We start from the raw sequence: 12,337 nt of genomic DNA on the forward strand, positions 1-12,337 counted from the left end.
TCAAGTCCCGCCCTGCTGCTCTCGCCCGCCTTTATTTTTATGAACCCACGGTCCAATCGCGTGGACGCCTCGCCCGATCGTAGATGACCGACAGCTCTCTCGACCAACGAGCTTCTAGAATAGCCGTTTCCCCGTTCGAAGCCATACCTCCCCCGACATTACGTCCCTTCCGGTCGGTTCTACGACCCCTTCGACCGCCCGCGCGCCGCCGTAACGACCTGAGGCTCCGCGGTTCGGTTGTTTAGGTGGTTCTCTGGTGATTCCCTTCACATTAGGACGGAACTCTTAACAACGGCGTCGGTTATTATCTGGGCTGGAAAGGCCAACTTGCACCGCGGGGGAAGACGGACCGGACCGCGGCGACACCCGAGAAGAACAGCCGCTAGTTTGACTACTAGTCGACGGAGCTCACCACCCTCCCTCCCTCCGCATGGAAGCGGACGGTTTCGTTTCCCGGCGAGGAGGAGGCGGAGGAGTCACCATGTCGGTGGAGAGAACCAACAACAACAGCGCCAACAACAGCGGCAGCAGCAGCGGCGGCGGGGTGAGCGCGGCGGCCGCGGCAGACATTCGGTGGCTCGGCGGGAGGCTGCTTGAGGGTACGGTGACGGGAGGCTTCGTCGGGAGTCTGTCGTCGCCGAGGATCATGGGAGGTTCTTCCTCCGGAGGGGAACAGGACTTTAGCCCGATGGCGGTGTATCCTCACCGGACATCATCATCATCCATGGAGGGCTCCTCCACGGCGGTGGTGGTGGTGGAGCCTGCTGAAATAGACTATGAGGGTCTTCCTCTGGGGGTGCCCACCAGCACCCACATGTTGGCAGGGTCCGTGGCTGGCATCATGGAGCACTGCCTCATGTACCCCATCGACTGTGTGAAGGTAAACATCGCGATGAGTGTACATGTTTGTTTGTGTGTGACTGTCTGTTATCCAACCACCCTTGACGCCGATTGCTATAGAGTTGAATCTATACTACTAGGCCCAGTCTACTTAGCCCGGCTGAAAGGGCTTGTTAGCAGACTAGCACTAGTTAGCATAACTACACTGTTAGAGTACCGACACTGTAGTTACTGCACTGTAACTACAGTGTAGATACACACAGCACTTGAACTATGATATAGTTACTGCAATGGTGTGTAGTTACTACACTGTAACTACACAATTACTACACTGAACCCTAGAGAGTGTACAAATGGGACCAAATGGACATTTAAGGGTCCATTTGGTTCCCATTTGTACTCTTGAGGTTACACTGAGGATCTTACTGTGCAACTGTATCCTCCAGGGTTAAAGTAGGTATTTTTGTAGAGGATCTGTGGGACAGTTTGTGATTATTTAGGTGGTGTTGTTGTTGTTATTACTACGTGCATGTTATAAGGCAATACTAAAAGTGTAGATAAGACGGGCCTGGAGGGTTATATAAAGTATGCAGATCATTTGCCCACTTGTGGGTATTGATTGCAGAAGCACATATTATATAATTAATTCAGTATTGACCTGGGCTAGAAGTCTTGAGTGTTTATTACTGTCACGTGTTTAGTTGCCCGGTGAGTGGAATCATGATGGCGTTCAGATAATCTGCGTTTAGATCCTTGATTTAAAAAAATAATAATAATAAATAAATGAAGAGATGTGTCCAGTGACCAGTCCAGTGGCATGGCATCCTAGTTGCCATGGATTTATAGCTGTAGTTTTACTGACATTGCTTAGTGGTGATTTCACCGGGTGCTATGTATATCATTTAACATTAAAGTTGAGGTCAGGGCAGCAGTATCATCTGGCCGTTTGTCGCAAATCACAGTAATACACATGCACAGCAAATGACAGTTTTGTTGACAGTTGACCCTTTTCTGTACATTATTACATTGGCCATATTGTTCAAGGTCATGTCTATTTGATTGGACCTGTAGTAGGCAACCTGTTGCTCTTCGAAGCCTGACAAGGCCAGCTGAGGTCTGTCCTGTCCTCATGTCTACCTCTGCTTGACTCACGTGTGCTTGTTGTACAAGCTGTGAGTAGCTAGCTACATAGTTATGGAAAAAGTACTCATATATTTTACTTAAGTAAAAGTATCAATGCTGCAATGTAGACATACTCTGAAACAAGTACAAAAGTATTGGTATCAAAATGTATTAAAGTACCAACAGTAGAAAGTACTAATTTTGCAGTATGTCCCATTTCACAAGTTTTCAAATGTAGAACATATAATAAAAAAATAGCAGAAGGCTATTTTCAAATATCCAAAGTATATATGGCTATAACCTACATTAGCCACTATAAAGTGGTTAATGTAGGTTTTGTAATAATAATCAAAATCTACAAAGTAACTAGTAACTAAAGTTTTCAAATCATTGTAGTGGAGTAAAAGTACAATATTTGCCTCTGAGGTGTAGTGGAAGTAAAAGTAAAGTATTGGAAGTTGGAAATACCCTAGTTAAGTAAAAAAATAAGTACAGTACTTGAGTAAATGTACTTAGTTACTTTACACCACTGCTTGTTGTACAAGCTGTGAGTAGCTAGCTAGCTACGCAGTTAACACCTGATATCCGGCGTCCATAATGTTACTTGCTTTAGTTGCAGCTTTGAACTTGGCATCTGAAGTCCATAGTTTGTCACACAGACTGCTGGATTTATACGAATGGCCCCAATAAACAGGAAAAGTCGTACGAGCAGAAAGAATAATATTGTCATGATATTTACACAAAATTGCATCTCACCATAAAGAAAATGCCCCCTCTTTTTGAACAGTTTGAAAGTTTTATTCTGAGAATTGTCCCACTAGCATTGTTTGTTTGTCCATGTCAACAGGAAATGTAATGCTGTATATGTTCTAAAGATTTAGCTTAACGTTTGTCAACCAATTCAAATACTGTAGCTTCAAGTTATTGAAGTGAACATAGTCTGATAGTCTTTCAGAGATATACAAAAAAAAGATGTCTGCTCTAAATCTGAATCACTTCTTTGTCAGATGGTATCATTCTGAGAAGGAACTAGGAAGTCAATTTGGTTGCTATTCTAGTAATGTTTGGTGGACTGCTTCCTCACTGTGACCATTGTCTTCATTTTCATAATCTGTTTCCTGGTGTCAACAGAGAAGGTTGGTCAACGTCATGACTTGGGCTTCCGTGGTCAATATGGTCTTTGTCTGATGCATTTCTTGCTTTAGTTTTTATAATCAGTTTCCTCGTTCTTCAGGGTCTTTTGAAAGGTTGTGGTTTCAGGATGTTAGTTCCTGTCAAGCAGGGTGAGGTTTGGTAGGTTCTGATGGCCTATATGCATATATTTTAGGGTACATTGCACATTTGGGGCTCTAGAGTCTCTGGTGCTACCCCAGAATGACTTGCAATGCCTTTCAGTAACACGTTGACAGGAGGACACATGTTAGTAGATGTTGCAGGCTTCAAACCTACAGTAGTGAAGGACAGTAGTACCTCTAAGGACCACATTACTCCTGACACCTGCCATTTCTGTCATTTGGCCTGGGAGATTCTGTTCTTTATAAAGCCACCACCAGACCTCTTCTAAAAGGCATACTAGGTGACTTTGGTGTTACGTCTACCTAGATAGCTCCTGCTAGCAGTCACGTGGAGTGTTGAATATGGCCATTATGTTTGATGTATTGACTGCCAATGGAGAAATAGGACACCAACTTCTGTTGCTGTAAAATGATTTAAAAATCTACGGATTCCATTCCAGTCACACTCGCACCACAGATTTCTGAGTTCGATTGAAGGGATAGCCCCTAAAGATGCAGCATCTCATTTTCGAGGGGGTCCCATAAAACATGAACAACATACATAGATGCATTACATGCATACACGGATAGCTTGCTCACCCTCTCCCACCCACCAACCACCACCACACCATCAGCTGTTGACCAACAGGAGAGACAGAACTAAGAAGGGTACAGTACAAATACTGCACAGAACATTGTGAAGGCCAATGGGTTTCGGCACGTGGCATTTCATCAGGCACATGCACGAGACGAGACACGAGTATAGTAAATACAGTTTACTGTACATGGCTGGCTGTAAACTATTAACAGTGTAATACAGTTTACAGCACATGGCTTGCTGTAAACTATTAACATGTGTCATGTCCGAACAAGACAGTGGAGTAGTATCAAGCAAGGTTCAAGGCAAGCCAGTAGCATTTCAACCAGGAGTTTCCCGTATGGCTAAAATTAAAACTTTCGGAGCATAAGCTGTTGTGCGGGGGCTTTTTTCTTCTTTTCTTATGATGACGCACAGACAGATGATGGTCAGATGATTGATTGAATACTTTATTAGTCAGAAATGTAAACGGCACGTGGTACAGCACGTAGAAGCCCATAGATATACAGTGTAAGACATATATGTATTGTACTTGTTTTTCAGATTTCCAATTTCATCCTGGTATTTATATTTCATCATGTGTTCCTTATAATTTGTATTCCTTGATCCTCGTTTATTGTTAGAATTTTAGGTTATTTTTCTTCAGTAGACTCTGGTCTATTGAGAAGTGGGGAGAGAAGGTTTTCCTTTCATTTTCCTTATAAACAGTCTGAATCTGGATTTCTCGGTTGTTGTGGTTCACTCTCCAAAATCAGTTACGACCAGGACCACTGAACACATGACATGTTCAGTAACTGGTGGGGGTGAGTTGGCACATTCCAACCGGCTAAGTCATTTCCCAGCAGTCTAGAGAAGGAATTTCCATGGCAGCCTCCCAACAGCCCTACATGATTACGTCTAAGGGAGAAAGCGGGAGTTTTCAACATTGCGTAAAAACAAATGTCTGGAGTGCGTCACGGTCTTTCTTTTCATACATACACGTTTTAGTAAGTTATTAATGGAGTTGGGACAGCTGATTCCAGAAACTACCAGAGAATAACACATTTATAATTCAATATTCATTCCTCGGGCGATGGGAGTAATCTGAAATTCAGTTTTATTTCTGAGAGGACGTCAGTAGTGCTGTAGGGAAAATGTACTATCCAAATTAAAATAAGATGGAGGAAAAAGGCCTCCACCGGCATGGATGGCTTTTTGCAGTTGTTTCAGCCTATTGTTGGTGTAGCAGTGTGTATGTCACTGTGACACTGTCCACAGTGTGTATGTCACTGTGACACTGTCCACAGCGTGTATGTCACTGTGACACTGTCCACAGTGTGTATGTCACTGTGACACTGTCCACAGTGTGTCAATTTCAGGGTATGGGTGACCAGACAAACTGCTGTATAATGTGTATATCTGTTGATTTTTTATTTATTTTTTTCAAGCCACAGTACACAGGATCATTTATCAAAATGAATTCTGCTCAGACAGAACCTCAAACAAAACACAACACAAACAAAAACAAAATTACTACTAAATTAAAACACAAAAACCAAGAAAAATAACACTTAAGGTACATTGTGCAACACATTTCTTCACATTGACAACAGAGTACTCAACCTGGAAGTGTCCACTACATTTATGAATGGTTGCCACGTCTTTAAAAAGCCTTTGTGATTATCATGTAGGATGTATGTAAGTTTCTCTTAGGAAAGTATCCTTTACACAGTTCCATAACGGTCTACTATTGAGGTTGGATCTTTAGCAATCCATATCTGTTGATCTCTGACCAATCCATATCTGTTGATCTCTGACCTCGTGTCTCTTCACCCTGTCCCCTGTCACACAGACACGCATGCAGAGCTTGCAGCCGGAGCCGGGAGCACGCTACCGCAACGTGATGGACGCTCTGCGGCAGATCGTGCGGACCGAAGGGGTGTGGAGGCCTGTCCGGGGCCTGAACGTAATGGCGGTCGGGGCGGGGCCAGCCCATGCCTTGTACTTCGCCTGCTACGAGAAGATCAAATTCTCCTTGAACAACGCAGTCTACCCTGGAGCCAACAGCCACTTTGCTAATGGTAAGGAACTAGGGAGCCTGTGTGGACACACAACCACACAGGATGTTACTACACCCTACTTCTCCAAAAGACGTCTGGGGTGTTTCTTTTTGGTATCTCATGAGCACCGGTGTGTTCTTTCATTTGCCTGTCCTGACCTTTGCCATGGACCATCTTGTGCTACAGTACTCTACTTAGAGTAACATTAAGGACTGTGTACACAGAATGTTTCGTTTTTCCTTCTCACTGCAGATTACTTTAGTGTGTCGTGCCCTTTTTAAAAGCAAACCGAGTGTTTGTTGTTGACACTTATTATTACGCAATGTTTGAACCTAGCAGCCATTGCTGTGTCACACGTTGTTTGATCTGCGTTATTATCACAAATATTAGTCTAGATGTCCGGGTTGTGAGACACACAACACATGAGACCCACAGGAAACAGAAAGAGCAATACAATTATACGTTGGTTCATTTAAAATGTTTACTTTGATAAAATATCTTTGACACTGTGTTAATTGATCGTCTGCATAGGGGCACTTGGATGACAGTTTGCCACTTTTAGTCCCTCCCCTTCCTTGATTTTAATTGGTCAGTCAAAAAAAGTGATATTGATGAGCTGCACTCCTCCAAAATTTTAAATGTTCTAATTTAGGTGCCGGGGGCGTGCTGCCAAAAAAAGAAACGCCAGCTGCCAAGAGCACTACGGTGCATCTTTACCATAGAAATGCAAGGCAGAATGGCACTGGTAGCTGTAAGAAAACAAAACGCGTTCTGTGGACATACAGTACACTGCTGCTGTTGGGTAATAAACAAAGCATTTTCTGCTTTTGGGGCGAGGTCACACAAGGGAGTGTCAAATAAGTCAACATTAAATAAAGTTGCACTCCATGCGATGGTACATGAATGTGACGCAACAATGCATTGCAACCGGAAACTACACCCTATCGCTTGGCATAGAAGTGAATGGGACGCCACTGTTTCAGTTACACATACAGTATAAATAAATGTAATAAGCTACGACAAACACAGCCAGGTGCACACACTTTGTCCACTGTCTGACGCCAGCAATAACGAAATGTCCGACAGTGAAAGCACGTCGTCGGACATTGATGAAAATAAACAGCAGCGATGTATACAATTCCTGAGCCATTGAGATCAGGGGTAGAGAACAGGGGTTTTCAACTGATTGTGAACCCGGGACCACCACCCTGACTAAGAATCAACCTGGGGACCACCGTTGTGTTGGGAGGAAATATACGAGTGGTCCAGAGCTATTTGTTTTTAATAATGATGACTCAATCAGGCAATCTGGTACACTTCCCCTTCTTGAGATTTTAACTCCCGTTTCTGTGGAATTTCTTGACCTCAGACTTCCCAGTAACTGACAATATTGTTATTGACGCATCATCATAGGTCACCAGGTCATTTAGTGCACTGTTCCTTGGAAGATAATAAATTAAATACATGGTCAAGGAGTCAGGGACCACATGCAAAACCACCTTTTGAAAACCCCTGAGATAGAAGAGCTGCGTCAATAAGGGGTCAAAAACACTACGTTTGTGGCCCGATGGCGTAAGCGGAGATGTCAGAACTCTTTCTATGTCAGTGGCTCTGTAGTATGTACAATGATGCAGCGAGCTGCTGTGTTGTTAGGCAGGAGTGGGTGGGGTATTGCGGCCGGGTGCCCTAGTGGCCAAAATATGAGGCAAAACTGAACTGTACAATTTATATATATTTTGTCAAAGGGGAGACCCCATGACCAATATTTGTGGCAGAGATAGGGAATTGGGAGGGGGACTTGCAGCTCAGGTTTTTTGGCTAGCATTGAACTGGGTGGGGGGGACATTTGCGACTATGTGGTTGTCGACGCCAGGTATCTAGTGACACGCCTTAGAAAATGTATATGTGAAGTGTCTCTCGTTCTACTGACCAGATTCCAGTTAGAACTACAAGTGTGCATAACTGGAAAATGTACTTAATTTCCTAGCACTGTTGGCCATTATATTGTCGTCTCCTGGTATGGGAACCTCTCAGTTAGAGTTAGAGAACAAGCTCACTCAGGTAGTCAACCAGGCTAGTAAGATCATTGGAGACAAACAATTGCAACTTCAGGACATTTACAACAGCTCCATAACCAAAAAGGCAATTCAGGTTTACAATGACTCTACCCACCCTCTTCGCCCTTTGTTTGAGTTGTTACCATGAGGCAGGAGGCTCAGAGTACCGTTAACAAAAAATAAGGGTTGCAATAATTAGTTTGTGCTTCATCTGCAATGGATATTAAAAATAAGAAAATTTTAAAATAACATTACCACCCAATCCCTACAGCCCATGATCACTGTTCCTATTATGGGAATATGTTTTATATTGCATTTGTGTATTGTGTTTTTATTGTTTTTATGTATACCGGATGCCAGTGTGCATATTTCTTTTAATGTACAGTAAAGTTTTCTTTATCTTTAACCCTCCTCTGCTCTTTGTCTGTGTGTCTCCTGTAGGTGTAGCAGGATGTATGGCTACGTTACTCCATGATGCTGTTATGAACCCAGCAGAAGGTACAAGTCTGTTCTCTTCTTACTCTTAATACATTGGTTCTCAAATACTTTTTATTTCAACGTCCCCGTAACTCAGAGAGTGTACAAATGGAACCAAATGGACCCTTATGGGTCCATTTGGTTCCATTTGTACACCATTACAAGAGTTACTCAGCGTTATAGACCTCTAAAATGGTCGGAATCCCCTCAAGGAACCCTGAGGGTCCCTGGACGGCTGGACTGGACCACACTTTGAGAACCACTGCTCTAATATTTTGGCTCACCTCTCTCTCTCTCTCTCTCTCTCTCTCTCTCTCACTCACTCACTCACTCACTCACTCACTCACTCACTCACTCACTCACTCACTCACTCACTCACTCCCTCACATGTGTAACTGTACAGGTATGACACTAGGGGGAGCTAGTGGCTGTTCTTTACCAACTGTAGTAATAGAGAAGACTCCTACTGCCAATTTGGGGAATGAACTTGAACGTTTTCTGGTTCTTTTACATTTTAGTACTGTAAAGTAGGTTGGGGGAAAATGAAAATGTATTCTGTAATATATTATGTAGTCCATATGCCCTAATTTCATGAAATAGGCTTCTGACTGGGCAACTTCTAATAGTATTGTAGAATGGACATAGATATCTGATCAATCAGCACATATAAATGATATTATAAATGGGGAAAAGTGGGAACTCTTGACTATATGGTGCGATTGGCCAGACAGCTTATTTTATTATATCCATTCTTCAGAGTAAGTAAATTCCTTTCAGTGCATTCTGACATGTCTGTGCGTCCTCCTAACCTCCTCTCTGCTTCCCCCCGCTGGCCAATCAGTGGTGAAACAGCGCATGCAGATGTACAACTCGCCGTACCGCGGCGTGCTGGACTGCATCGGCGCCCTGGTGAAGCACGAGGGCGCCGCCGCCTTCTACCGCAGCTACACCACGCAGCTCACCATGAACGTGCCGTTCCAGGCGCTCCACTTCATGACCTACGAGTACCTGCAGGAGCTGCTCAACCCCCACAGACACTACAACCCCACCTCCCACGTGGTGTCCGGGGCGCTGGCCGGCGCCCTGGCCGCCTCCGTCACCACGCCGTTAGACGTGTGCAAGACGCTGCTCAACACCCAGGAGGCCCTGGCCATCCACGTGATCCACGCCCAGGCCCCGACCGTGGCCGCGGGGGCAGGGGGAGGAGTCAGTGCGGCGGTGGCGGCAGCCTCCACCGGCGGCATCTCCTCGCGCCACATCTCGGGCCTGGGCGAGGCCTTTCGGACGGTTTACAGGATGGGCGGCGTGCCGGCCTTCTTCAAAGGCGTCCAGGCCCGGGTCATATACCAGATGCCCTCCACGGCCATCAGCTGGTCCGTCTACGAGTTCTTCAAGTACGCCATCACCAAGAGGCAGCACGAGAGGCAGCTCCGCGGCGAGCGAGACGGAGACAAGTAAGAGAAGCTCGCCGTGGAGGACGAGAAGACGAGAGCTTCAACGATGGTCGACGAGGGAAATCTGGTTTTACCCAAACCAAGTCCTTCTCTGCCCTTTTGTTTTTTCCTTTAGGTTTCATTTGTCAGTCCCCACTCCCCTAAAGTGGCTTATGTAGGGTGATGGACACTTGAAGGGATAAAGAGTGACAAATTAGACCATATATAGGGATAAACCTACAAACACCTCCTAACATCTAGACAATGCTCACACCTTCAACATTGGGATATATCCCCTCTTTCAGCTGTTAATGTAGACATACTTTGCACTTTAAGAAAATATATATACTGTATATACAGTGTTTATATGTTACTACCACTTCATCCGTTGAACACAAGGAAGTGCTAAGCTTAAACTTCACACATAAAACAATGGAAAAAATGTACAACCAAGTAAATGATTTAAATCTCTGTTCCGGCGAAGGCTGTTCGGTTGCGTGACGTGACATGGTCAAAATACTTCGTCAGCGCATTGTAATGTGGCTGCTTACAGTCAAAAAATGTCTTTCTGACATTAAGTTTAATCAGGAATATTTAGCAACTAATATAATTTTTAGATTTATTTAAAGTCTGAAGAACTTCCTTCTCATCTGGGCGACACTGGCAGGACTCGTATTAAGTTATTTCCTCAGTCTACTGATAAAGCTGAGAGTCACATTATGATTTGTGTAACACTTGAGTATTAAACAACACTTAGCTGTGGTTGGGTGTTAGGGGCATATGCATCTGTTAAGTGGATGAATGTGATTGTGTGCTGTTACAGTTACCGGATGAGTGTAAATTACACTGTATATCTTGAGTGTTCATTTATCCCGTTGTAACTCAGAGAGTGGACAAATAAGGGTTGGTACCCGAAACCGAAGGAACCCGATCCAACATTGAGGAACCGGAATCGGTTCCATCATAATTGGAACCGGTTCTAAATTGACCCTTACAAGTCTGTAACTCTGACCGTATACAAATGGAACCAAGGGGAGGTCCTTTGAAATGTAAAGGTTTGAGAAACACTGCTGTAGACTGTTCCAGGGACCTGAAAGTACTGGTCGGGCAGTGCTGTCCCCTGGTCCATTACCCCCCCGGTCAGTGCTTTCGGGTCAACACACTTGTCCCCAGGATGCTTAGTCTTTGCAGATTGATGCTGCTGATACACATTTGTGGAGTTTTATCTCAAAATGCGATATCTGCCACTTGGGGGGGGGGAAAGTTACCTCTTTTTACCAAAATGTTCCACGGGTAGATTTTCAAGGTCTGCAATAGTTCCCTAATGTTTAAAAAAAAGAAATTGGTGAAAATTTTGAAATTGAATGACCTCTATTCTTCAAGAAAATAGAACTAGAAAACACTTCAAGAAGACTTTGTTTTCACAGGAATACTACAGTCCAATATATCCCATTTTAGAATAGAAGTCTTAAGTCTTTCAGATTGGTCCTAAACGGGCATAACTAAATGCCTTAGCAAAACAGTTCTTTGTTTGATTGATTGTTTTGTGTTTTGTTTTGTTCTTTGATTTTAAAATCTGCACGGCTTCGTAGCACTTACAGTAATTTACATTGACTTGCACCGTGAAGAAAGTAACGTGCACAATGACAATTACTACTACTACTACTACACAAGGCCTTCCAAATAGCCGCCACACACTCGACGCACAATTACAAAACCAAGGGTTCCTTTGAGGCATAACTTTGTGTGTTTTGAAGCCATATGCAAGGAGATTAGAGCATTGTACATAAGATGTAGAGAGATGGGCAGATCAAAGCCAGCTATATTTTGGAGACAAATTGTGCTGAATTATACAAATATGAATTATTATTATATGACCCAATTGTGTCACGGTCATTCTCTATTACAACCAGGTAGCGATGAATAACCTGTGTTATACGTACATTTCTAAATGGACGAGGAAACAAAACATGCTGGCTGAAATATTTTAAAGCTGTTGTAGAAGTGGTCTTCTTGCTATGCCGAGTTTTCATTCATGGAAAACCAAAGACTGACGGCAATAGAGAGAGGAGGAAAGTTTAAATGGGTCAAAAAAGGATGATAATGATAATGTGAAATGCTTGAAAACTGAAAGAGAAGCCTGTATTTTGTGAATTGTAAATAAACTCGCTCTGGCAGCTCCTCGCAGAAGCAGGGTCTTCTCTTGGTGCTGGTATCAAAGCGCTAAGAAATTCAAACTGTGTTGTCTCTTTTTTTTTTTCTTTGCTTGTCTTTTATTTCAAGGGCCTGTAACTCAGTGTGCACAAATAGAATCAAATGGACCCTTAATGGTCCATTTGGTTCTATTTGTACACTCTTGAGTTATAGACCTCTAAAAGTGTCCATTTGGAATAACCCAAATGATTCAATTAGAGTTGAATTATGTGAAGGTTATCTCTTTGTAGTCAGAGATGTTCAAGATGGCCACATGCTCTGTCCCATCTTGGTAAATAAGAAA

The 12,337-nt window shown here is 43.5% G+C and overlaps 1 protein-coding gene across 1 annotated transcript; it reads left to right on the forward strand.

The window, feature by feature from the left end:
* The first annotated feature begins 185 nt into the window (after positions 1–185).
* Positions 186–12,077, forward strand: LOC311058332 (mitoferrin-2-like). The gene is made up of 4 exons (XM_084075738.1): positions 186–880; positions 5,666–5,894; positions 8,372–8,428; positions 9,249–12,077. Exons 1-4 carry the CDS (start codon positions 431–433, stop codon positions 9,863–9,865), a joined length of 1,353 nt encoding a protein of 450 aa, XP_083931864.1. The 5' UTR covers positions 186–430; the 3' UTR covers positions 9,866–12,077.
* The last annotated feature ends 260 nt before the right edge of the window (positions 12,078–12,337 follow it).

This window comes from Gymnoscopelus microlampas, assembly GCF_963454915.1.
Source record: "Gymnoscopelus microlampas genome assembly, chromosome: 2".
Taxonomy (NCBI): Eukaryota; Metazoa; Chordata; class Actinopteri; order Myctophiformes; family Myctophidae; genus Gymnoscopelus; species Gymnoscopelus microlampas.